This window comes from Oncorhynchus tshawytscha, linkage group LG26 (assembly GCF_018296145.1).
Source record: "Oncorhynchus tshawytscha isolate Ot180627B linkage group LG26, Otsh_v2.0, whole genome shotgun sequence".
Classification (NCBI taxonomy): domain Eukaryota; kingdom Metazoa; phylum Chordata; class Actinopteri; order Salmoniformes; family Salmonidae; genus Oncorhynchus; species Oncorhynchus tshawytscha.
In genome coordinates this window covers 25,966,932-25,992,508 of record NC_056454.1, presented here as the reverse complement: position 1 = coordinate 25,992,508, position 25,577 = coordinate 25,966,932, and the positions used below count along the sequence as shown (strand labels likewise).

General features: G+C 41.3%; 1 protein-coding gene across 1 annotated transcript in view; it reads left to right on the top strand.

Moving 5' to 3' along the window:
* fstl1b (follistatin-like 1b) overlaps nucleotides 1-24,405 on the top strand; it is a 62,507-nt gene extending 38,102 nt beyond the window's left edge. The window contains exons 4-11 of the mRNA XM_024389399.2: nucleotides 5,547-5,676; nucleotides 8,728-8,760; nucleotides 9,194-9,324; nucleotides 16,502-16,620; nucleotides 18,635-18,747; nucleotides 21,722-21,832; nucleotides 21,988-22,082; nucleotides 22,936-24,405. Coding sequence (XP_024245167.1) covers nucleotides 5,547-5,676; nucleotides 8,728-8,760; nucleotides 9,194-9,324; nucleotides 16,502-16,620; nucleotides 18,635-18,747; nucleotides 21,722-21,832; nucleotides 21,988-22,082; nucleotides 22,936-22,977 — 774 coding nt within the window. The 3' untranslated portion in view covers nucleotides 22,978-24,405. The remainder of the gene's footprint in view (nucleotides 1-5,546; nucleotides 5,677-8,727; nucleotides 8,761-9,193; nucleotides 9,325-16,501; nucleotides 16,621-18,634; nucleotides 18,748-21,721; nucleotides 21,833-21,987; nucleotides 22,083-22,935) is intronic.
* The last annotated feature ends 1,172 nt before the right edge of the window (nucleotides 24,406-25,577 follow it).

Below are 25,577 nucleotides of genomic sequence, written 5' to 3'. Positions count from 1 at the left end.
GATCTGCCTTCTGTCTGTACTGGGTCTGAAGTTCAAATGTATGCAGATGATACAGTGATATATGTGCATGCAAAGAGCAAACAACAAGCTGCACAAGAACTCACTACTGTAATGGTCCAGGTTACAAAGTGGCTCAGTGACTCGTGTCTGCATCTCAATGTGAAAAAAACTGTTTGCATGTTCTTCACAAAGAGGGCAACAGATGCTACTGAGCCAGATGTCTATGTGTCAGGGGAGAAGCTCCAGGTGGTATCCGATTTTAAGTACCTTGGCATCATACTTGATTCCAACCTCTCTTTTAAAAAGCATGTGAAAAAGGTAATTCAAATAACCAAATTCAACCTAGCTAATTTCCGATTTATACGAAATTGTTTGACTACAGAGGTAGCAAAACTGTACTTCAAATCTATGATACTCCCCACTTAACATACTGCTTGACTAGTTGGGCCCAAGCTTGCTGTACAACATTAAAACCTATTCAGTCTGTCTACAAACAGGCTCTCAAAGTGCTTGATAGGAAGCCCAATAGCCATCATCATTGTCACATCCTTAGAAAGCATGAGCTCTTGAGTTGGGAAAATCTTGTGCAATACACCGACGCATGTCTTGTATTCAAGATCATTAATGGCCTGGCTCCCTCTCCACTCAATATTTTTGTTAAACAGAAAACCCAGACATATGGCAGCAGATCCACAAGGTCTGCCATGAGAGGTGACTGTATAGTTCCCCTAAGGAAAAGCACCTTTAGTAAATCTGCATTCTCTGTGAGAGCTTCCCATGTCTGGAATACACTGCCATCAGACACACATAACTGCACCACATATCACACTTTCACAAAATGCTTGAAGACATGGCTAAAGGTCAATCAGATTTGTGAACATGGTCCCTAGCTGTGTGTTGCCGCTCTCCATGTTGTCTGTTGTCTGTAGCTTGTGAGGTGTGGAAACACTGTTGCTTTTATGAATTTTGTCTTGCTGCTTTTTGTTCTATGTTGTTCTGTCTGTATGCTACGTCTTGCTTGTCCTATGTTGCTCTGTCTGTATGCTATGTCTTGCTTGTCCTATGTTGCTCTGTCTGTATGCTATGTCTTGCTTGTCCTATGTTGCTCTGTCTGTATGCTATGTCTTGCTTGTCCTATGTTGCTCTGTCTGTATGCTATGTCTTGCTTATCCTATGTTGCTATGTCTGTATGCTATGTCTTGCTTGTTCTATGTTGCTCTGTCTGTATGCTATGTCTTGCTTGTCCTATGTTGCTATGTCTGTATGCTATGTCTTGCTTGTCCTATGTTGCTCTGTCTGTATGCTATGTCTTGCTTGTCCTATGTTGCTCTGTCTGTATGCTATGTCTTGCTTGTCCTATGTTGCTCTGTCTGTATGCTATGTCTTGCTTGTTCTATGTTGCTCTGTCTGTATGCTATGTCTTGCTTGTCCTATGTTGCTATGTCTTGCTTGTTCTATGTTGCTCTGTCTGTATGCTATGTCTTGCTTGTCCTATGTTGCTCTGTCTGTATGCTATGTCTTGCTTGTCCTATGTTGCTCTGTCTGTATGCTATGTCTTGCTTGTCCTATGTTGCTATGTCTTGCTTGTTCTATGTTGCTATTGTCTATATTGTAATTGTTTTTAATAACCTGCCCAGGGACTGCGGTTGAAAATTAGCCGGCTGGCTAAAACCGGCACTTTCACTGAAACGTTGATTAATGTGCACTGTCCCTGTAAAAATAAAAATAAACTCAAACTCAAACTCAGAGTAACGCTGAGGTCCTTCACAGTTTTATTTGAGATGTCTGTACAACCATCAAGGTTAATTGTCAGATTCAACAGAAGATCTCTTTGTTTCTTGGGACCTAGAACAAGCATCTCTGTTTTGTCCAAGTTTAAAATTAGAAAGTTTGCAGCCATCCACTTCCTTATGTCTGTCTGAAACACAGGCTTCTAGCGAGGGCAATTTTGGGGCTTCACCATGTTTCATTGAAATGTACAGCTGTGTGTCATCCGCATAGCAGTGAAATTTAACATTATATTTTCGAATGACATCCCCAAGAGGTAAAATATATAGTGAATGCGATAGTGGTCCTAAAACGGAACCTTGAGGAACACCGAAATTTACAGTTGATTTGTCAGAGGACAAACCATTCATCGAGACAAACTGATATCTTTCCGACAGATAAGATCTAAACCAGGCCAGAACTTGTCCGTGTAGACCAATTTAGGTTTCCAATCTCTCCAAAAGAATGTGGTGATTGATGGTATCAAAAGCAGCACTAAGGTCTAGGAGCACGAGGACAGATGCAGAGCCTCGGTCTGACACCATTAAAAGGTCATTTACCACCTTCACAAGTGCAGTCTCAGTGCTATGATGTGGTCTAAAACCAGACTGAAGTATTTCGTATACATTGTTTGTCTTCAGGGAGGCAGTGAGTTGCTGCGCGACAGCTTTTTCTAACATTTTTGAGAGGAATGGAAGATTCGATTTAGGCCGATAGTTTTTATATTTTCTTGGTCAAGGTTTGGCTTTTTCAAGAGAGGTTTTTATTACTGCCACTTTTAGTGAGTTTGGTACACATCCGGGGGATAGAGAGCCGTTTATTATGTTCAACATAGGAGGAACAAGCACAGGAAGCAGCTCTTTCAGTAGTTTAGTTGGAATAGGGTCCAGTATGCAGCTTGAAGGTTTAGAGGCCATGATTATTTTCACCATTGTGTCAAAAGATATAGTACCAAAACACTTGAGTGTCTCTCTTGATCCTAGGTCCTGGCAGAGTTGTGCAGACTCAGGACAACTGAGCTTTGGAGGAATACGCAGACTTAAAGAGGAGTCCGTAATTTGATTTCTAATAATCATGATCTTTTCCTCAAAGAAGTTCATGAATGTATTACTGCTGAAGTGAAAGCCATCCTCTCTTGGGGAATGCTGCTTTTTAGTTAGCTTTGCGACAGTATCAAAAAGAAATTTCGGATTGTTCTTATTTTTCTCAATTAAGTTGGAAAAATAGGATGATCGAGCAGCAGTGAGGTCTCTTCGATACTGCACAGTACTGTCTTTCCAAGCTAGTCAGAAGACTTCCAGTTTGGTGTGGCGCCATTTCCGTTCCAATTTTCTGGAAGCTTGCTTCAGAGCTCGGGTATTTTCTGTATACCAGGGAGCTAGTTTCTTATGATACATGTTTTTAGTTTTTAGGGGTGCAACTGCATCTAGGGTATTGCACAAGGTTCAATGGATTTCCTCAGTTAGATGGTTAACTGATTTTTGAATTTATAGCACGACTTTTGATGCTCCTTGGTTGGGGTCTGAGTAGATTATTTGTTGTGATTGCAAACGTAATAAATTGGTGGTCGGATAGTCCAGGATTATGAGGAAAAACATTAAGAGCCACAAAATGTATTCCATGGGACAAAACTAGGTCCAGAGCATGACTGTGACAGATTGCTGTACACTGTACACTTAAAGATTGCTGTACACCAGCGGAACCCATCCAACTTGAAGGAGCTGGGGCAGTTTTGCCTTGAAGAATGGGCAAAAATCCAAGTGGCTCGATGTGCCAAGTTTATTCAAATGTTTTGTTTGTTTCACAATTAAAAATATTTTGCATCTTCAAAGTGGTAGGCATGTTGTGTAAATCAAATTATACAACCCCCCCAAATCTAATTTTAATTCCAGGTTATAAGGCAACAAAATAGGAAAAATGCCAAGGGTGATGAATACTTTTGCAAGCCACTATACAATGTGTAATTTATTGATGGTTTCTAACTAGCCCCATAGGCAGGGATGGGCAAAATACCATAATAATCAATATATTGAAATAAACTACAAAATACTATGACTGTGATATGTTGAGCAAGTCACTCTGGATAAGAGTGTCTGCTAAATCACCAAAATGTAAATGTATATGTGAAAATGAACACACCAAAATGAACTGCAACGCACGCTGGATATTATTATTGGCCTTGTTTCAGGGCATAGATTATTAGAATAATACTCTGCATGCTTTGCAATTGTTCATTTTTACATTTACATTTTAGTCATTTAGCAGATGCTCTTATCCCGAGCGACGTATAATTACTGCATTCATCTTAATAATATAGGTAGGTGAGACAACATATCACAATCATATTAAGTACATTTTCCCTCAACAAAGTATTTATAAACATTTTTACAAAAACATTTATATTTAGTACATTTAGCAGACCCTCTTACCACACCATAGTGCTATCAGACTTCTGATATCAATGCAGGGTGAAAGTGGAGCCACAAAATTTGAACTGCTGTAAACAATGGTATAGGTATTTTGATAATACAAATTACAGTATTTTGAAAATACATTGGAGTCTAGATCAGCCCAGTGTATTTCAAATGACAGCTTTTCATGCAAATATTCAAAAATCTGCATAAAGAAAATATGCGCATTTTCCCAATCAGTGGACTTGATGCAGATAAAAATCATTGAGTGATAGTGCACACAAGATCCACTTTTTTGCTTACATTTTCATATACGGAATACAAATCTAGTGTTCAATCTATTGCCATCTAATGTTCAACTCTACTGATAGTTTTGTCACAAAAACTGTTGCGTTAAATAGCAAATGTGCCCACTCTTGTTTTGGCATCAGCGCTCCAGCCAATTGCTCGCAGAGACAGTGCGGGTAGGCTAGTCTACATGATGAGATTATGGATAAGAGTGAGAATGTTTTATTTGTCAAAACTGCAGTCAAGCATCGATCATCATGTCACCAGATTAAGACCCTCAACATTTATTGGAAAGGAGCATCAAGATCATCACCTTGCACTTTCACCACCCTGTGAAGTTCATCATAACTTCGTTATTTTGTAGCCTAATTTAAACTGCATTGTTTCCTGAGTCGTAGTGGGATTCCAAGTTTACTTTGATATAATGGTTATTATATAAATATTTACACATAAAGGCGTTTCCATTGCCATTTCTCACATAATACATTTTACAAACACAAAAAGATCCCACCATGTCGAACCAACAAATGATCTGTCTGCATTGATAAAATTGTTCCTTAACTTCCTGTTTTCATCACAGCTGTCATGATTTTTTTCATATGGTATAACTTTACTTGCATAAAAACTGTGGATAGAAACATGGTTAGTGTGACCGTTAAAGGGGCAATCAGCAGTTGCTTTATACTTTTTTTGACTTATAAGGGAATGAAATGTACCCATTGATTCTTGAAGAATACACCTTATGCCTCATAAGCTTTTTTCAATTGCCATACCTAATCGAAACCCAAAATATAAGTTTGTTTTACTGCAATGTTTGTAACCAAAGTAAATGTAAACAAACACTATATAGCCTCAAACATGGTTAAAACGATAATTTTTATATCATGGATGCTCAGTCCTTGCATCCATAGCTCTGTCTATGAATTTTAGAGTAGTACATCTCCAGACCCAACAATCAGCTTTTTACAGAACAAGGGTGGGGAAAGTACTTTGTTATTCTTTCTATTGCTGATTGCTGCTTTAAGAGAGTCAAAATGATATATTTATGTAGCTATAACATCTCTCCCTCTCCTTTTCCAGAGCTGTAAGCCCCACAAGCGTTCAGTGTGTGGCAGTAACAGTAAGACGTACCGCAACCACTGTGAGCTCCACCGAGATGCCTGTCTCACCGGCCTCAAGATCCAGGTGGCTCATGATGGACACTGCCAGGGTGTGGAAAACACACACACACACACACACTTTCTTGTTTACTTTGTGTGTGTATAGCAGACCTGGGCATAAAATAGTTGTCTTTTGTTGTTTATTTGAAAATACCAACTTTTCAAATACTCAAGGTAGTCGAATATAGAGAATACAGTAAAGGAAACTATTGGCGACTACACTGAACAAAAATATAAAAGCAACATGTAAAGTGTTGGACCCATGTTTCATGAGCTGAAATAAAAGATCCCAGGAATTTTCCATACACACAAAAAAGCTTGTTTCTCAAATGTTGTGAACGAATCTGTTCACTGTTAGTGAGCATTTCACCTTTGCCAAGATAATCCATCCACCTGACAGATGTGGCATATGAAGAAGTTGATTAAACAGCATGATCATTACACAGGTTCACATTGTGCTGAGGACAATAAAAGGCCACTCTAAAATGTGAAGTTTTGTCATACAAGGCCATAGATGTCTCAAGTTTTTAGGGAGCGTGCAATTTGTATACTGACTGCAGGAATGTTCACCAGTGCTGTTGCCAGATAATTGAATGTTCATTTCTCTGCCATAAGCCGCCTCAACGTCGTTTTAGAGAATTTGGCAGTACGTCCAACCAGCCTCACAACTGCAGACCACATGTAACCATGCCAGCCCAGGACCTCCACATCTGGCTTCTTCACCTCGTCTGATACGATACACCCAGACAGCTGACAACCGAATAATTTCTGCACAAACTGCTAGAAACTGTCTCAGGGAAGCTCATCTGCGTGCTCGTCGTCCTCACCAGGGTCTACACCTGACTGCAGTTCGGCATTGTAACCCACTTCAGCGGGCAAATTATCACCTTGCTTATATCAAAGTTGTGAACAAAGTGCCCCATGATGGCAGTGGGGTTATGATATGGGAAGGCATAAGCTACAGACAATTTGAATGCACAGAGATACCGTGATGAGATCCAGAGCCCGATTGTCGTGCCATTCATCCGCCTCCATCACCTCATGTTTCAGCATGATAATGCACGGCTCCATGTCGCAAGGATCTGTACACAATTCCAGGAGGCTGAAAATGTCCCAGTTCTTCCATGGCCTGGATACTCACCAGACATGTCACCCATTGAGCATGTTTGGGATGCTCTGGATCAACATGTACAACGGCATGTGCCAGTTCCCGCCAATACCCAGCAACTTCGCACAGCCATTGAAGAGGAGTGGGACAACATTCCACAGGCCAAAATCAACAGTCTGATCAACTCTATGCAAAGGAGATATGTCAGGCTGCATGAGGCAAATGGTAGTCATACCAGATACTGACTGGTTTTCTGATCCATTCCCCTAACTTTTTTTAAAGGTGTCTGCTACTAACAGATTCATATCTGTATTTTTTACCTTTATTTAACTAGGCAAGTCAGTTAAGAACAAATTCTTATTTTCAGTGATGACCTAGGTACAGTGGGTCAACTGCCTGTTCAGGGGAAGAACAACAGATTTGTACCTTATCAGCTCGGGGGTTTGAACTTGCAACCTTCCAGTTACTAGTTCAACGCTCTAACCACTAGGCTACCCTGCCACCCCATTGTGATATTCCCAATCATGTGAAATCCATAGATTAGGGCCTAATTCATTTATTTTAATTGACTGATTTCCTTATATGAACAGTAACTAAGGAAAACTTTGAAATTCTTGCATACTGTGTTTATATTTTTGTTCAGTGTATTTCCTTTAAAGTCTCAGAGAAACTAATACTATTTGAATTTATTTTGAATACCTCTCAGAAAAACAAATAATATTTGAAGCTATTTGAATATATGCAAGTTATTTGAAACAAAAAATATATATTTATTTGATGGCTGCCAAATATTTCATGGGCCTTATAAAATACTGCATGTATGGTATTTTGTTAATAATTTAAAAAAATAATGATAAAATATTTGCTTCGGATCTCACTTGGTGAAGTCCATAGGACCAAAAATGGATGAATGCAACAGCCTCTGTCCTTAACAAATACAGTCATGGGTGGTAACTCTACAATTTACTAGAAAAGCACTCTCTAAAATAATGGAATAAGGCTTTACACTAAGCAGTGTGTTAATGTAACAATATTCCAGTGTTTTTTTGGGTCCACAGACTCAACACTGTCAGTGTTAATAATTGTTTTTAAATTACACTGGAGAATTTGCTGTGCAGTATATTGTCACAACGTATTTATACTTATCTGTACACAATATCATTGGTTGATTGGTTTGACTTTATTATCTACACCTGGGACCTGTTCAGGAGAATGGACATTTACAGAATGTTCAGATAGAAGTGTATTGTGTAGATCAAATGTGACTGTCAGATAGATTGGAATAGTATAGGACATAATGTGTGCTTTATTCATCACATTTCTATCTGCAACATGCTGTTCCAGATACAGGCCTGCCATTAGTTGAAGGCAGCAAATCCAATTGTTTCTGAATTGTAGTCACTTCTTAAGATCTGTATTCAAATATGTTTTTAATGTAGTCGCTTTCTGAGATCTGTATTCAAATATATGTCATTTTTTAAGTAGTTGCTTTTCAGATCTGTATTCAAATAGTTGTAGTCACCTCAAACGTAGCTATTGGTTACTTTCCAACAAGCGTATTTAAAACTATAGTTATCCCAGGTCTGGTGTATAGCACACGACTGACCTCTATTTCTATCTGATGCCTATATACTCTGGTTGGCATGACAGTCAGTCTATGTGCGAACCGACAGGCGACACATATGGTCCCATACTCATCTTTAATTTACCTGACTGATTATCTCCTAGTGTTGAACTTTGAACCTGTACACCCAATGACCTCTTCGTGTCTGTCTGTTGGCCTGGACATTGATCAGGTTGATGATAAATTGGTTACTCCTCTGTTATTGTATGAGTGTCACAAAGAGGCCATCATGTCACAGTGTCCTTGGGCATTAATGGTTATTGTGGCAATGTGACAATGACATGGTGAAAAACACTAGATAGGGAGAAACGCTAGATACTGTAAAGCACAATGAATTACAGTTGCTCTCTCTCTCTTTGTCATCTGCAGAGAAGAAAGCAGAGCAAGCAGCTGCCAGCCCAGGTGAGTGATTGTGACACAGTGAATCTGTGGGCTTTGGGCCAATCAGAGCTCTGTATCTCTCTGCTCTTATCTCCTCTAGTCCTAATGGGGCTTTATCAGACAGAGTACACCTCTCGTAGTGCCCCTTCAGTGCTCTACTGATCTCTCAGTGCTCTAGTAACAAGCACACTTCTTTAATGGTGTTCTAACCTTATCCACTCCCTATCACTAGACTTAACTGAAAGGGAGTGCCAGGTGTTAGGGGTTAGGCCAGTACATTTGACCTCATACTGAGCAGGGAGGTACTGGTGTGCTCTGGGCAGAACAGGGATTATGTGGATTCTCTTGATCATCCTAGAGAGTGTCAGAAAGGCTAGACTACCTGCTAGATTGTGGGTTTTGACTGTGTCACATTCTCTCTCTCGCTCTCCCTCTCTGTCATTCCTCTCTCCAGTGGTGTGTTATGTAGCAGACCGTAATGAGTTGAGGCATCGTGTGATCCAGTGGCTGCAGACTGAGGTGGTCCCAGACGGCTGGTTTGTCAAGGGCTCCAACTTTACCGACATCCTGCTCAAATACTTCAAGGTGTGTGTGTCTGTGTGTGTGTCTTTGTGTGTGTTCCAGTTGTGATATTGGTTCTATGAAGTCCAAAACTATGGACCACATGTAAAAAAGAAAATGTAAGCAGTTTTTACCTCTCACATACAGTGCATTCAGAAAGTACCCCTTGACTTTTCACACATTTTGTTACGTTACATTCAGAAATTGATTAAATAAAAAACAATTTCCTCATCAATCTACACACAATACCCCATATATAAATGTAAAAAAAAAAACAGAAATACCTAATTTACATAAGTATTCAGACCCTTTGCTATGAGACTCGAATATGAGCTCAGGTGAGTCCTGTTTCCATTGATCATCCTTGAGATGTTTCTACAACTTGATTGGAGTCCACCTGTGGTAAATGAAATTGATTGAACATGATTTGGAAAGGCACGTCTGTCTATATAAGGTTCCACAGTTTGACAGTGCATGTCAGAGCAAAAACCAAGCCATGAGGTCGAAGGAATTGTCCATAGAGCGCTGAGACAGGATTGTGTTAAGGCACAGATCTGGGGAAGGGTACCAAAACATTTCTGCTGCATTGAATGTCCCCAAGAACACAGTTTACTCCATCCTTCTTAAATGGAAGAAGTTTGGAACAACCGAGACTCTTCCTAGAGCTGGCCGCCCGGCCAAACTGAGCAATAGGGGGAGTAGGGCCTTAGTCAAGGAGGTAACCAAGAACTCGATGGTCACTCTGACAGAGCTCCAGAGTTCCTCTGTGGAGATGGGAGAACCCTCCAGAAGGACAACCATCTCTGCAGCACTCCACCAATCAGGCCTTTATGGTACAGTAACCAGACGGAAGCCACTCCTCAGTAAAAGGCACATGACAGCCCACTTGGAGTTTGCCAAAAGGCACCTAAAGGACTCTCAGACCATGAGAAACGAGATTCTCTGGTCTGATGAAACCAAGGTTGAATCCTTTGGCCTGAATGCCAAGCTTCACGTCAGGAGGAAACCTGGCACCATCCCTACGGTTAAGCATGGTGGTGGCAGCATCATGCTGTGGGGATTTTTTCAGCGACATGGACTGAGAGTTGTTTGGAGGACTTTAGGGCCCAGAAGTCTGTTTTAGCATGGACAACGCCATTGAATACTTTTTTTAAGTAGTCAACTTGATGGGACTTCCTATGGGTTAAGGAAGGATCACATAGGAGGAATTAGCCAATTAATTATACTCATGAGTAAACATTCCATAACTTTACGTGGCAGTAAATCACCAACCTTGGCTTTATACCTGTTCAAACAACACACTCCAGGTGGCAGTATGCACCCTTACAGTTTGTTTACCAACCAGAAGTAGTAGAATAAGAATATGGAGATGGCCTCAATGGCGCTGTCCGTGCTCTCACAGACGCCATCATAGGACAGATTCAACGTTGCGATCTCTATATAACTCTGTGATTTATTCCCCCACTGGTTACAGTTTCTTCCACACACATGAAAACACGAGAGAGATTCATTTGAAATCAAAAGACCATTATTCTCGTGTCTCTTCCAATCTCCTCTATGTGCCTTGTGTCTGAGAGTTTCATTAACTCAAAGTGCTGTACAGAAACCCAGCCTAAAACCCCAAACAGCAAGCAATGCAGGTGTAGAAGCACGGTGGCTAGGAAAAACTCCCTAGAAGGCCAAAACCTAGGAAGAAACCTAGAGAGGAACCAGGCTATGACAAGTTAAGAGTATCTCTACCACTCCTGCTGTCTCTAGAGAGTTGAAAACAGCACGTCTGGGACAGGTAGCACGTCCGGTGAACAGGTCAGGATACCATAGCCGCAGGCAGAACAGTTGAAACTGGAGCAGAAGCACGGTCAGGTGGACTGGGGACAGCAAGGAGTCCTCATGCCAGGTAGTCCTGAGGCATGGTCCTAGGGCTCAGGTCCTCCGAGAGAGAGAAAGAAAGAAAGAAAGAGAGAATTAGAGAGAGCATACTTAAATTCACACAGGACACCGGATAAGACAAGAGAAGTACTCCAGATATAACAAACTGACCCTAGCCCCCCAACACAAACTACTGAAGCATAAATTCTGGAGGCTAAGACAGGAGGGGTCAGGAGACACTGTGGCCCCATCCGATGATACCCCCGGACAGGGCCAAACAGGCAGGATATAACCCCACCCACTTTGCCAAAGCACAGCCCCCACACCACTAGAGGGATATCTTCAACCACTAACTTACCATCCTGAGACAAGTCCGAGTATAGCCCACAAAGATCTCCACCACGGCACAACCCAAGGTGAGGTGCCAACCCGGACAGGAAGATCACATCAGTGACTCAACCCACTCAAGTGACACACCCCTCCCAGGGACGGCATGGAAGAAGACCAGTAAGCCAGTGACTCAGCCCCTGTAATAGGGTTAGAGGCAGAGAATCCCAGTGGAGAGAGGGGAACCAGCCATGCAGAGACAGCAAGGGCAGTTCGTTGCTCCAGAGCCTTTCCGTTCACCTTCAAGCTCCTGGGCCAGACTACACTCAATCATATGACCCACTGAAGAGATGAGTCTTCAGTAAAGACTTAAAGGTTGAGACCGAGTCTGCGTCTCTCACATGGGTAGGCAGACCATTCCATAAAAATTGAGAAAAATAGGAGAAAGCCCTGCCTCCAGCTGTTTGCTTAGAAATTCTAGGGACAATTAGAAGGCCTGCGCCTTATGGCCGTAGCGTAAGAGTAGGTATGTACGGCAGGACCAAATCAGAGAGATAGGTAGGAGCAAGCCCATGTAATGCTTTGTAGGTTAGCAGTAAAACCTTGAAATCAGCCCTTGCCTTAACAGGAAGCCAGTGTAGGGAAGCTAGCACTGGAGTAGTATGATCAATTGTTTTGGTTCTAGTCAGGACTCTAGCAGCCGTATTTAGCACTAACTGAAGTTTATTTAGTGCTTTATCCAGGTAGCCGGAAAGTAGAGCATTGCAGTAGTCTAACCTAGAAGTAACAAAAGCATGGATTCATTTTTCTGCATAATCTTTGGACAGAAAGTTTCTGATTTTTACAATGTTACGTAGATTGAAAAAAGCTGTCCTTGAAACAGTCTTGATATGTTCGTCAAAAGACAGATCAGGGTCCAGAGTAACGCCAAGGTCCTTCACAGTTTTATTTGAGTCGACTGTACAAACATTACGATTAATTGTCAGATTCAACAGAAGATCTCTTTGTTTCTTGGGACCTAGAACAAGCATCTAGGTTTTGTCTGAATTTAAAAGTAGAACGTTTGCAGCCATCCACTGCCTTATGTCTGAAACACAGACTTCTATCGAGGGCAATTTTGGGGCTTCACCATGTTTCATTGAAATGTAAAGCTGTGTGTCATCTGCATAGCAGTGAAAGTTAACATTATGTTTTCGAATGACATCCCCAAGAGGTAAAATATATAGGGAAAACAATAGTGGTCCTAAAACGAATCTTGAGGAACACCGAAATTTACAGTTGATTTGTCAGAGGACAAACCATTCATAGAGACAAACTGATATCTTTCCGACAGATAAGATCTAAACCAGGCCAGAACTTGTCCGTGTAAACCAATTTGGGTTTCCAATATCTCCAAAAGAATGTGGTGATCGATGGTATCAAATGCAGCACTAAGGTCTAGGAGCACGAGAACAGATTCAGAGCCTCAGTCTGATGCCATTAAAAAGTAATTTACCACTTTCACAAGTGCAGTCTCAGTGCTATGATGGGGTCTAAAACCAGACTGAAGCATTTCGTATATATTGTTTGTCTTCAAGAAGGCAGTGAGTTGCTGCGCAACAGCCTTCTCTAAAAATTTGAGAGGAATGGAAGATTCGATATAGGCCGACAGTTTTTTATATTTTCTGGGTCAAGGTTTGGCTTTTTCAAGAGAGGCTTTATTAATGCCACTTTTAGTGAGTTTGGTACACATTCAGTGGATAGAGAGCCGTTTATTATGTTCCACATAGGAGGAACAAGCACAGGAAGCAGCTCTTTCAGTAGTTTAGTTGGAATAGGGTCCAGTATGCAGCTTGAAGGTTTAGAGGCCATGATTATTTTCATCATTGTGTCAAGAGATATAGTACTAAAACACTTGAGTGTCTCTCTTGAGCTTTGAAGGAATACGCAGATTTAAAGAGGAGTCCGTAATTTGCTTTCTAATAATCATGATCTTTTCCTCAAAGAAGTTAATGAATTTATTACTGCTGAAGTGAAAGCCATCCTCACTTGGGGAATGCTGCTTTTTAATTAGCTTTGCGACAGTATCAAAAAGACATTTTGGATTGTTCTTATTTTCCTCAATTAAATTGGAAAAATAGGATGATCGAGCAGCAGTGAGGACTCTTCAATACTGCACGGTACTGTCTTTCCAAGCTAGTCGGAAGACTTCCAGTTTGGTGTGGCTCCATTTCCGTTCCAATTTTCTGGAACCTTGCTTCAGAGCTTGGGTATTTTCTGTATACCAGGGAGCTTGTTTCTTATGAGAAATGTTTTTAGTTTTTAGGGGTGCAACTGCATCTAGGGTATTGCGCAAGGTTCAATTGAGTTCCTCAGTTAGGTGGTTAACTGATTTTTGTCCACTGACGTCCTTGGGTAGGCAGAGGGAGTCTGGAAGGGCATCAAGGAATCTTTGTGTTGTCTGTGAATTTATAGCACGACTTTTGATGTTCCTTGGTTGGGGTCTGAGCAGATTATTTGTTGCAATTGCAAACGTAATAAAATGGTGGTCCGATAGTCCAAGATTATGAGGAAAAACATTAAGATCCGCAACATTTATTCCATGGGACAAAACTCGGTCCAGAGTATGACTGTGACAGTGAGTGGGTCCAGAGACATCTTGGACAAAACCCACTTAGTCGATGATGGCTCCGAAAGCCTTTTGGAGTGGGTCTGTGGACTTTTCCATGTGAATATTAAAGTCACCAAAAATTATAATATTATCTGCTATGACTACAAGGTCCGATAGGAATTCAGGGAACTCAATGAGGAACGCTGTATATGGCCCAGGAGGCCTGTAAACAGTAGCTATAAAAAGTGATTGAGTAGGCTGCATAGATTTCATGACTAGAAGCTCAAAAGACGAAAACGTCATATTTCTTTTGTAAATTGAAATGTGCTATTGTAAATGTTAGCAACACCTCCGCCTTTGCGGGATGCACGGGGGATATGGTCACTAGTGTAACCAGGAGGTGAGGCCTCATTTAACACAGTAAATCCATCAGGCTTAAACCATGTTTCAGTCAGGCCAATCACATCAAGATTATGATCAGTGATTAGTTCATTGACTATAACTGCCTTTGAAGTGAGGGATCTAATTTTAAGTAGTCCTATTTTGAGATGTGAGGTATCACAATCTCTTTCAATAATGGCAGGAATGGAGGAGGTCTTTATCCTAGTGGGATTGCTTAGGCGAACACCGCCATGTTTAGTTTTGCCCAACCTAGGTCGAGGCACAGACACAGTCTCAATGGGGATAGCTGAGCTGACTACACTGACTGTGCTAGTGGCAGACTCCACTAAGCTGACAGGCTGGCTAACAGCCTGCTGCCTGGCCTGCACTCTATTTCATTGTGGAGCTAGAGGAGTTAGAGCCCTGGTAGATAAGATGAGAGCACCCCTCCAGCTAGGATGGAGTCCGTCACTCCTCGGCAGGCCAGGCTTGGTCCCAGAAAGAGGGCCAATTATCTACAAATTCTATCTTTTGGGAGGGGTAGAAAACAGTTTTCAACCAGCGATTGAGTTGTGAAACTCTGCTGTAGAGCTCATCACTCCCCCTAACTGGGAGGGGGCCAGAGACAATTACTCGATGCCGACACATCTTTCTAGCTGATTTACACGCTGAAGATATGTTGCGCTTGGTGACCTCTGACTGTTTCATCCTAACATCGTTGGTGCCGACGTGGATAACAATATCTCTATACTCTCTACACTCGCCAGTTTTAGCTTTAGCCAGCACCATCTTCAGATTAGCCTTAACGTCGGTAGCCCTGCCCCCTGGTAAACAGTGTATGATCGCTGGATGATTAGTTTTAAGTCTAATACTGCGGGTAATGGAGTCACCAATGACTAGGGTTTTCAATTTGTCAGAGCTAATGGTGGGAAGCTTCGGCGTCTCAGACCCCGTAACGGGAGGAGTAGAGACAAGAGAAGGCTCGGCCTCAGACTCCGACTCGCTGCTTAATGGGGAAAACAGGTTGAAAGTTTCTGCCGGCTGAATGAGCGACACCGATTGAGCATTCCTACAGCATTTCCCTCCAGAAGCCATGAGAAAGTTGTCCGGCCGCGGGGACCGTGCGAGGGGATTTATACTAACTTTACTATCTGTCCTTACTGGTGGCACAGACGCTGTTTCATCCTTGCCTACACTGAAATTACCCTTGCCTAACGATTGCGTCTGAAGCTGGGCTTGCAGCACAGCTACCCTGCCGTAAGGCAATCATTCTCCTGTATATTATGAGTACAGCGACTGCAATTAGAAGTTGGAGGTCCTGACGAACCACGTCCAGATAAAGCGTCCGGAGTGAAAAAGTTGAATGAAAAAAGTTGAGTGAGGGAAAAACTAAAAATATAAACAGTAATTAAAAAGTAAAAACCGTAAAGTTGGCAAAGTTAGCAAAGTAAGGTTGGCAACAAAACGCACAGCCACACGTAAAATGGAGGCTTTAGTATAGTCCCACATACCACCACATCTACGCACTAAAGATATAATGGAGACTTTAAGTTTCCCTCCACCCCAATATAGAGGTTCAACCTGGGGGACCCCCGTGGGGAAAGGGATTAAAGACCATATCTATTTCCAAGGCAACATGTCCCTGCATCCAAACCCCTCAATCCCCTTATCTGGCAGGGCCATCGCACCCCTCCCCCCTCTCTTTCTGGAGACTGTCTCACTTCCTCTCCCTATTCACCATGTCTGTCTGTCAATCTTTATAGAATAGAACTCTATAGCTGTTATAGAGTTCCATTTCCATTTGTCCCCCCTCTCCCTGGATTAGCAGACTAGAAGCAGGTGTTTTATCAGTTAAAGGGAGATATTGTTAGAGAGTGATTGATAGAGAAACTCTTCTCTCCTCCTACTAACTCTGTGTGTGTGTGTGTGTGTGTGTGTGTGTGTGTGTGTGTGTGTGTGTGTGTGTGTGTGTGTGTGTGTGTGTGTGTGTGTGTGTGTGTGTGTGCGTGCGTGCGCGTGTGCGTGTGTACACAGAACTACGACAATGGTGACTCCACGCTGGACTCCTCAGAGCTCCTCAAGTTCATCCAACATAATGACTCCAACGTGGACATGCAGTCATACGCAGACCAGGAGAGCAACAGGCTGCTCAGGTTAGTGTGCGTGTGTGAGTGAGTGTGTGCTTGTGTGCTATTTCATCTTTAAAAAGCTTATCTATTTCTGGTGTAGTGTTTATGAAAACCTCTACAGTATCTATATCTTATCCTCAGCTGTACAGTAGAGGGCTTCTGAGGAGCTGGTGCTATATTAAGCCCTACTTTCCCTCTCTCTAAGCCTTAAACCCTGTGTGACCCAGTCTAAACTGCACCGGGGGCCTCCTGTGGCTATTACCCTCACAGACATCTGTTCTGTGCATTATCAGAGCCTGGGTTTCCACTGCGCTGCTCACTGGAGCAGTGCTGCAATGCTTCTTCAGGTTTGGAGAAAATAAACTGATTAAATAAGCCGCTTATATTGCCCACACATGAGTAGGCCCCTGAGTAATTCCTGGGCATGTGACTTGACTAGGGAAAACTCTTGGCCTTGCAAATGAAAGATGGATACACTGTAAAAACAAATGTATTTGTTTCAACTAATTATTGTTAAGTAACTGGTGTCACATCTTTTTAGTTTACTCAACTTTTTTGGTCCAAATGCTACCTGGAAGAAAAATAAATTGTTGGCCCAAACTTAGCTCCAACTTGAGAAAACGTAGGCAAAATCCAGTCAATTTAAAATTATGTGTTTTTTCAAGTTGTCTCATATGTTCATTCAACTATAAATTCTTATTTTTCTAACTAAAAAAGTTTGTGCAACTGGTTACACACACAAACAATGCTTTTAACTGACATATTTGACATTTGTGATTACATTGTGCATTGATACAGTGATTATTATTCAACATGTCTTCACCTGGGATTTGAATTCGCAACCTCTTGGTTCATGGCATTCTGATCTTCCTGCTATGTCTCCACACGTCTGGGTCATTTATAAGTTAATCTGATTATTCTCTCATCATTGATTTGATTTACTTATTTCAGCAATTGTAGTTTTTTCTGTGTAGTTGTCTGTTGTTGGCGCATATTATTCTGTTTTAATGTTAGTCCTGAATCACTACGATAAATAAAATAGTTTTTATTGAGTGTACTTTTAACAAAGCTGAGATTTACTTTGAAGTGCAAAGTGTAGCAATACAGGTAAAATCAGTCTTTGACACAGACATGGTGGCCTACCAGGAAGACTGGAATGCCATGAAACCAAGAGGTTGTGAATTCAAATCTCAGGTGAGGACATGTTGAATCATAATTACTGTATAAGAGAATATGCACAATGTTAATGTGTGTCAAATATTGTATGTTAAAAGCATTGTGTGTGTGACCAGTTGCACAGCCTTTTTTAGTTAAGATGCCCAAATAATAATTTTTATTTGAATGAACATAAATTATGAGACCATTTCTGAGCAAACACATCATTTCGTAACGGCTGTTTGAAGAAGAGGACCGAGGTGCAGCATGGTATGTGTTCATGATTTTTAATAAAACTGAACACTAAAACAAAAAAGAACAAAGTGGCACAAACTAAACAGTTCTGTCTGGTGCAGACACACAAAACAGAAACTAACTACCCACAAAACCCATGTGGGCAAGAGCTACCTAAGTATGGTTCCCAATCAGAGACAACGATAGACAGCTGTCCCTGATTGAGAACCATACATGGCCAAAAACAAAGAAATACAAAAACATAGAAAAAAGAACATAGAATGCCCACCCTAGTCACACCCTGGCCTAACCAAAATAGAGAATAAAAGCCTGTGTGACACATCTTAAGTAGATTTTTTTTTTTTAAATTGGAGCTAAATTTGAGGCAACTTTTTGAGATGGTTCAGGTAACACTTGGACTGAACATTTGAGTAAACAAAAAAAAAAGTTGTGGAACCAGTTACTTAATAATAATAAGTTGTAACAACAGATTTGTTTACAGTGTAGGAAGATTCTCTATGCAAAATCAACCACTAACTTTTTTATCAGTCAGGAGCTATGCCCAATAACCATCTCAACAGCTATATATAACTATGAGTACAGGCAATGGATGTAAACTTGTGTGTGTGTTTCTTTGTCTGGTTCCCAGAAGCCTGTGTGTGGACGCCCTGATCGAGCTGTCAGATGAGAACGCTGACTGGAAGCTTAGCTTCGATGAGTTCCTCAACTGCCTGAAGCCCGGCTTCAACCCACCTGAGAAGAGTGAGCTCATAGACACATGACCTATGACCCCATTACTCTATGATGACAACATTGCACACTACTGCTGACATCACATGTTTTTTTCTCAGTTCATTACACAAATACCTCTATATCAACCTCTCCAATACATGCAGTAAATTGCAGTATGCATTTAAAGTGCATGGGATTTACATTATGTTAATCAAAATAGCAAACTTATTCACCACAACCACAAGCATATCTACTGTAACTCACCCTAACATACTTGAAATTCATTGAAGCAAAAACAGCTAAATATGATTTATTTACAGACAAGATAATTTTTCCTCAGTCTGTTGTACTGTACTGAGTTGAGCAGAGGCTGTGCAACCTGTTATAACACCCTGTCCCGCAAGGACAATCAAATATTATTTTTCATAATTTTCATAAATATTTTAGCTAGCTAGCTATAGCTACTAGAAAGGAAGCTAGCATAATAAGGAAGCTAGCATAACCCATAATAGCGACCTGCACACTGTTCACCAAAAGTAATGTAAATGTTTTTAGTATTCATCCAATCATGAACATATTTGGTGGTGTTGGGCCTCCCTGACACTTTGGCGGTCTATTGAGGAACGAGAAAGAATAGCTCGGTTTGAAATTAATTTGGATGTCTATGAAGGAAACATTAATTTTGGCTTACAATTACTGTATATATTTCCTTTTTTCTACGTATAAGTGTACATTATTTTGTGTGTAGGATGGACCTAAGAAAGTTTGAAAGACGTATATTTAATTTAACAAGTACAGTGCATTTGGAAAGTATTCAGACCCCTTGACTTATTCCACATGTTGTTACGTAACAGACTTAAAAAATCTCATCAATCTACACACAATATCCCTTAATGACATTTTGGCAAATTGATAAAAATTATATAACAGGAATACCTTATTTATGTAAGTATTCAGAGCCTTTGCTATAAGACTTGAAATTGAGCTCAGGTGCATCCTGTTTCCATTCATCATCCTTGAGATGTTTCTAGAACTTGATTGGACTCCACATGTGGTAAATTAAATTGATTGGACATGATTTGGAAAGGCACACACCTGTCTATGTAAGGTCCCACAGTTGACAGTGGATGTCAGAGCAAAAACCAAGCCATGAGGTTGAAGGAATTGTCCGTAGAGCTCCGGGACAGGCGTCGGTCAAGGCACAGATCTGGGGAAGGGTACCAAAACATTTCTGCAGCATTGAAGGTCCCCAACAACACAGTGGCCTCCATCATTCTTAAATGGAAGAAGTTTGGAACCACCAAGACTCTTCCTAGAGCTGGCCGCCTGGCCAAAATGAGCATTCAGGGGAATGAGCATTCAGAAGGGCCTTGGTCAGGGAGGTGACCAAGAACTTGACGGTCACTCTGACAGTGCTCCAGAGTTCCTCTGTGGAGATGGGAGAACCTTCCAGAAGGACAACCATCTCTGCAGTACTCCACCAATCAGGCCTTTATGGTAGAGTGGCCAGACGCATGCCATTCTTCAGTAAAAGGCACACAACAGTCTGCATGGAACAGTCCGCTTGGAAAAAGGCGCCTAAAGACCCTCAGACCATGAGAAACAATATTCTCTGGTCTGATGAAACCAAGATTGAATTCTTTGGCCTGAATACCAAGTGTTATGTCTGGAGGAAACCTGGCACCATCCCTACGGTGAAGCATGGTGGTGGCAGCATCATACCTTGGGGATGTTTTTCAGCGGCAGGGACTGGGAGACTAGTCAGGATCGAGGGAAAGAAGAACGGAGCAAAGTACAGAGATCCTTGATGAAACCTGCTCCAGAGCGCTCAGGACCTCAGACTGGGGCGAAGGTTCACCTTCCAACAGGACAACGACCCTGAGCACACAAGACAACGCAGGAGTGGCTTCGGGACAAGTCTCTGAATGTTCTTGTGGCCCAGCCAGAGCCCAGACTTGAACCCGATCGAACCTCTCTGGAGAGACCTGAAAATAGCTGTGCAGCGACTCTCTCCATCCAACCTGACCGCTTGAGAGGATCTGCAGAGAAGAATGGAAGAAACTCCCCAAATACAGCTGTGCCACGCTTGTAGCGTCATACTCAAGAAGACTCGAGGCTGTAATCGCTGCCAAATGTGCTTCAACACTGAGTAAAAGGTGTCTGAATACTTATGTAAATCTGATATTTCCGTTTTTATCTTTAGTACATTTGCAAAAATTTCTAAACTGTTTTTGCTTTGTCATTATGGGGTATTGTGAGTAGATTGATGAGGGGGAAAAACTATTTTATCCATTTTAGAATAAGGCTGTAACGTAACATAATGTGGATAAAATTAAAGGGTCTGAATACTTTCCAAATCCACTGTATGTGTCATGCCCTGACCTTTAATTATCTTTGTTTTCTTTATTTTTGGTTAGGTCAGGGTGTGACGACGGTGGTTTGTTAGTTTTTGTATTGTCTAGGGTTTTTTGTATGTCTAGGGTTTTTTGTAAGTCTAGGTGTTTATGTATATGGTTGCCTAGATTGGTTCTCAATCAGAGGCAGCTGTTTATCGTTGTCTCTGATTGGGGACCATATTTAGGTAGCCATATTCCTTGGGTATTTTGTGGGTTCTTGGTCTATGTTTAGTTGCCTGTCTGCACTATGCATATTAGCTTCACGGTTCGTTTTGATAGTTTCAGTGTTCTTTCTGGATGTATGCTTACCACGCTGCGCCTTGGTCTCCTCCATACCACGACCGTGACAGTATGCTATTTCAAATGGCCCAGTACAGTGTTTTTAACAGAGGGCATCAGGGCTCTGTTGCTCTCTTTCTGCTGTGGACTATGTATAAACTCATCACTACTCAACTGCATTGCCATGGTCTTATTTAGACAGAATAAATTGATTTAACTTGAAAACACAGAATTTTATATCTCTTTGTTAGATGTGGGGTGTATGAGAGGCACCATATCTGCTGTACTCTTATCTATTTTTAATCTGAATTCTATGTGCCCCCCTGCAGAGTGTGCCCTGGAGGATGAGACCTATGAAGATGGGGCCGAGACACAGGTGGAGTGTAACCGCTGTGTGTGTGCCTGTGGCAACTGGGTCTGCACTGCCATGACCTGCACTGGTGAGGAAAGACACACCAGCACACCTGTATAGACACACTGACTCCTCTACAAGTCATCTGAACCACATATAGCACAACAGATAAGGACTCAACACCTGTTCTTCTCTCTCTCAATTGTTCCTGTAATTCTTTCATCCTTTGCATCTCTTTCTCAGACAAGACAGCGGTTGTCAAGGAGACCGGGGAGGCGGGGCAGGAGATGACTGAGGAGGAATGGAGTCTCCGTGTGACCGAGCTTAACAAGCACCAGGTCAGCCTGTCACCAAAGGAAACAGTTGGTCAAAGTTCAACGGACAGACCAGGCCGCTCTCCAATCTCCCCAGACAGATGGGTAGCTCTGGAATTTGTCTAGACAGAGTTATCAACTAGCTGCAATATTATTGAAAGTTTAGAACAAATGAGTTTATCACACCTGTTTCACCCCTTGAAAGATGTGCACTACAGCCCATGAGTAACTATTCTGCATATCTCACAACATTAAGGGTGGTTTGAACAGTCATGACTATGCAAATAGTGTACCTAGACCAGGGCTCTCCAAACCTGTTCTTGGAGAGCTACCCTCCAGTAGGTTTTTGCTCCATTTCCAGTTGTAACTCATCTAATATAGCTTATCAACCAGTTAATTATTAGAATCAGGTGCACTAGATTAGGGTTGGAACCCTAACCTAGACCATCAGGAGTGGGATATATGCTTTGTCATGCCAATACAGCATGTTTAGTTGTCCTGAGAAAGAAACAGTGGCAGAGTTGTTCTTTATTGGTGATTAACCTTGTACAGATCATGCGACCCATTATCGGCTGCCAAGGCAGCAACTACTTTTCCTGGGGTCCAGCAACATTAAGGCAGTTACATAATTTAAAAAACATTACAGTACATTTAACAATCGATTTCACCGCACATTAAGTGTGTGCCCTCAGGCCACTACTCTACTACCAAATATCTACAACACTGGGTAGAGGAATTTTGGGTATTGAATCTGTTACTATCTAATCAGAGCTACATGGCATACAGTATATTGCTCTTCTCATGACAATGTATAATATTCTCCTCTCACACCATCTCTCTCTCTCCCTCTACCCCCCCCTCCCTCTTTTAAACACAGGAAACAGTGGAGAAGATGAAGGTCAGCACAAAGGAGGCCTAAGAGGCCCAAAGAAGAAGGGCTTGAGAGAGAGTGCAAGAGAGTCACTCTTCCTCTATACTTGATGTACCTTGAGGCCCTGTGCTGTTGCTGAATTTACTCATATGTTAAATATTATAGCTTTTTTACTGTCTTTTTGTTGATGTTTGTTAGATGCAAGGGCAGTCTAGAGTATTATTTTAGGAGTTCCTTGTGTTAAGTACTGTCTTTATTTGTGATTGTATTACTGCACCCTGCACTAGGAATGGGGCCATTTTTTACTGTTACAGTTTTCTTCTTCTTCCTATGTATACAATATAGATACAGTATGGCTCTTGTTAGTAAAATAGCAAGCAGTAATTGTTTGGAATGAGAAAGATGAGAGATGTTAGGAGTGAGTTGTTGGGACAACTTTCTTCATCAAGGAAAAAAAATAATCTTGAAGGTACTTCAAGATGTGTTAGAAGTGTAGAGCAAGATGATGACAGTGACCTATTGTAGGGGAAGGTAGTGGGATGTCATACACTTGACTTTAAGCTTATTTGCTTACAGAACTGCCATGATACTACTTGACCAATGCACTTCCCCCTCTGTGACTAGCAGCATAGTTTCAGGCCTTAGTGAATCATCCCGTTTAGTTAGTATGCCCTGCTTTTTGACAAATACACTTGCTCCTATGTACAATTTGTTATATGCTTGAGTTGGAGATCATGTGGTCACAATGGCTCCTGTGCTGTATTCAATCAGCGCTCTCTGGTGCTTGTTTCAGAAACATCAAAGCAATAGTCATCTAGATGTGAAACCCCAAGTAGAATATAGAATGAAAGCACCAAGCACAGAGCTGAACTGAGTACAGCAGGGAGAGAACTGAAACCAAAGCCTGATGATGACTATGATGATGAAATTATGTACGAACCCCTCCAGGTAAAGCATTACTCTGGACCCAGCAACAACACTATACCTGTGCTTATCAAAGATCAGTTATAAGGATTAGCCTTGCTGTCAGCTAACATAACTTAGATGCATCTCTAACTCAGAGGGAATGCACCTGTCCGATAATGTGTGTGTGTGATGAGGGAGTGTTTTTTGAGAGAGTGTGAGCTACTAGTGTGTGGCGGTGAGTGTCATATTTGTTTTATGTTTTATTTGTCAAAATCCCACTCATCCTGAGAATTATTTGTGGTTAAATCAGTGCCTTTAACACCCAAACATAGGCCTGCAGACACACACTGTCGAGGTCTTGTGTCCAGCAAGCTTTAAACCACAATTGCAATGGGCAAGACTATAATTGGCAGAATTTTTATAGTAACCTTAGAGCTATGTGGTTTAGTCCTTGTTAAATGTTTGTGTAAAAGTTCCATAACTAGTTTGGTTAATAACTTTTTATTCTAAAAGGAATGCAGAGTGTATAAGGAATATATATGCCAATAAAAGACAACCCATACAGTACTACAAATGTCTCAACCTGTGTGTTTATATTTTATGTTCAAACTGTAATAAATATAAATCTTAAGACACAAAAAATAGAAAATAATCACATTTTTGCATCAGAGCTGTCTATCTGAGAAATGTTGCTGGTGTGGTTTTCTACAGAAAATCTAGCCTACATTCCATTTGTATTGGTCCAAGAGGCAGTGTTCCAATGCCATCTGGACCATATTGTGGCTGTAATATGATAATCCTTTTTAAAAGTCACTTAACATTGCAAACAGTGTGCATTTTTAAAATTCTGCTAGGAGGAATTGTGGTTTAAGTGGGATATAGGTGAATTGATGTTGCTTTTTAAACCTACATCAGGTTATACACGTGTTGTATATAATTATATAATCTCGCATGATGTTTTACATAATGTAGGCTACATAGTGGATGAATGGATAATATCCAGGGGTTCATCAGCACCTTCAACTTTCTCCCAGTTTTAGTTTATTATTGACCCATTAGAGATTGAAGCACGACAAACCTGTTTTAACAGCAAACGGGAGACAATAAACGTTGTGATGATACTCTATCAGATCAGATCCAACTGATATAAATGCATGTAGGCCAATGAACGGCTTCAACAGTTAGGGCGGAGCTACTGGAACAAGCCAACCCCGAAACATGTACTACAAATACTCACTGCTGAATAGTTGCTTTGTCTGTACCAGCCAGGTTCTGGCAATTTTCTCTCTATTCCACACAATAATCTTGCCAAATGTAAATGACCGACCCATATTATTTTCCTGAAAATACAGTGTGTCGTGTTGCAACCTGGTCTCAGAGCATTTTGTCAACTGCAACGTTGCATGAACAACATGAGCATGAGTGAGTGAGCAACAATAGTGGACTCGACGTTTCCCCTTCAAAATAAAGGTCTCAATTGAAACTGATGCGAACAGATATAAGCTCTAATATTTGTATGAACTCTACAGTAGTGTTCTATGGGTCTCTCCAAGTAGACTGATACGCCAGTTCAAGGGTGCACAATCCATAGGTTTGGCTGTAGAGTGCAATATAGTATCCCCAATGCAATTATAAGGTCTAATACATCCACAGTTTGTATTTTTGTAAAATTAACTAACACATGTCTTTATATAACATTACAACCTTGTTTGACATGATCTAGTGCAATTGTGGCGTGATTC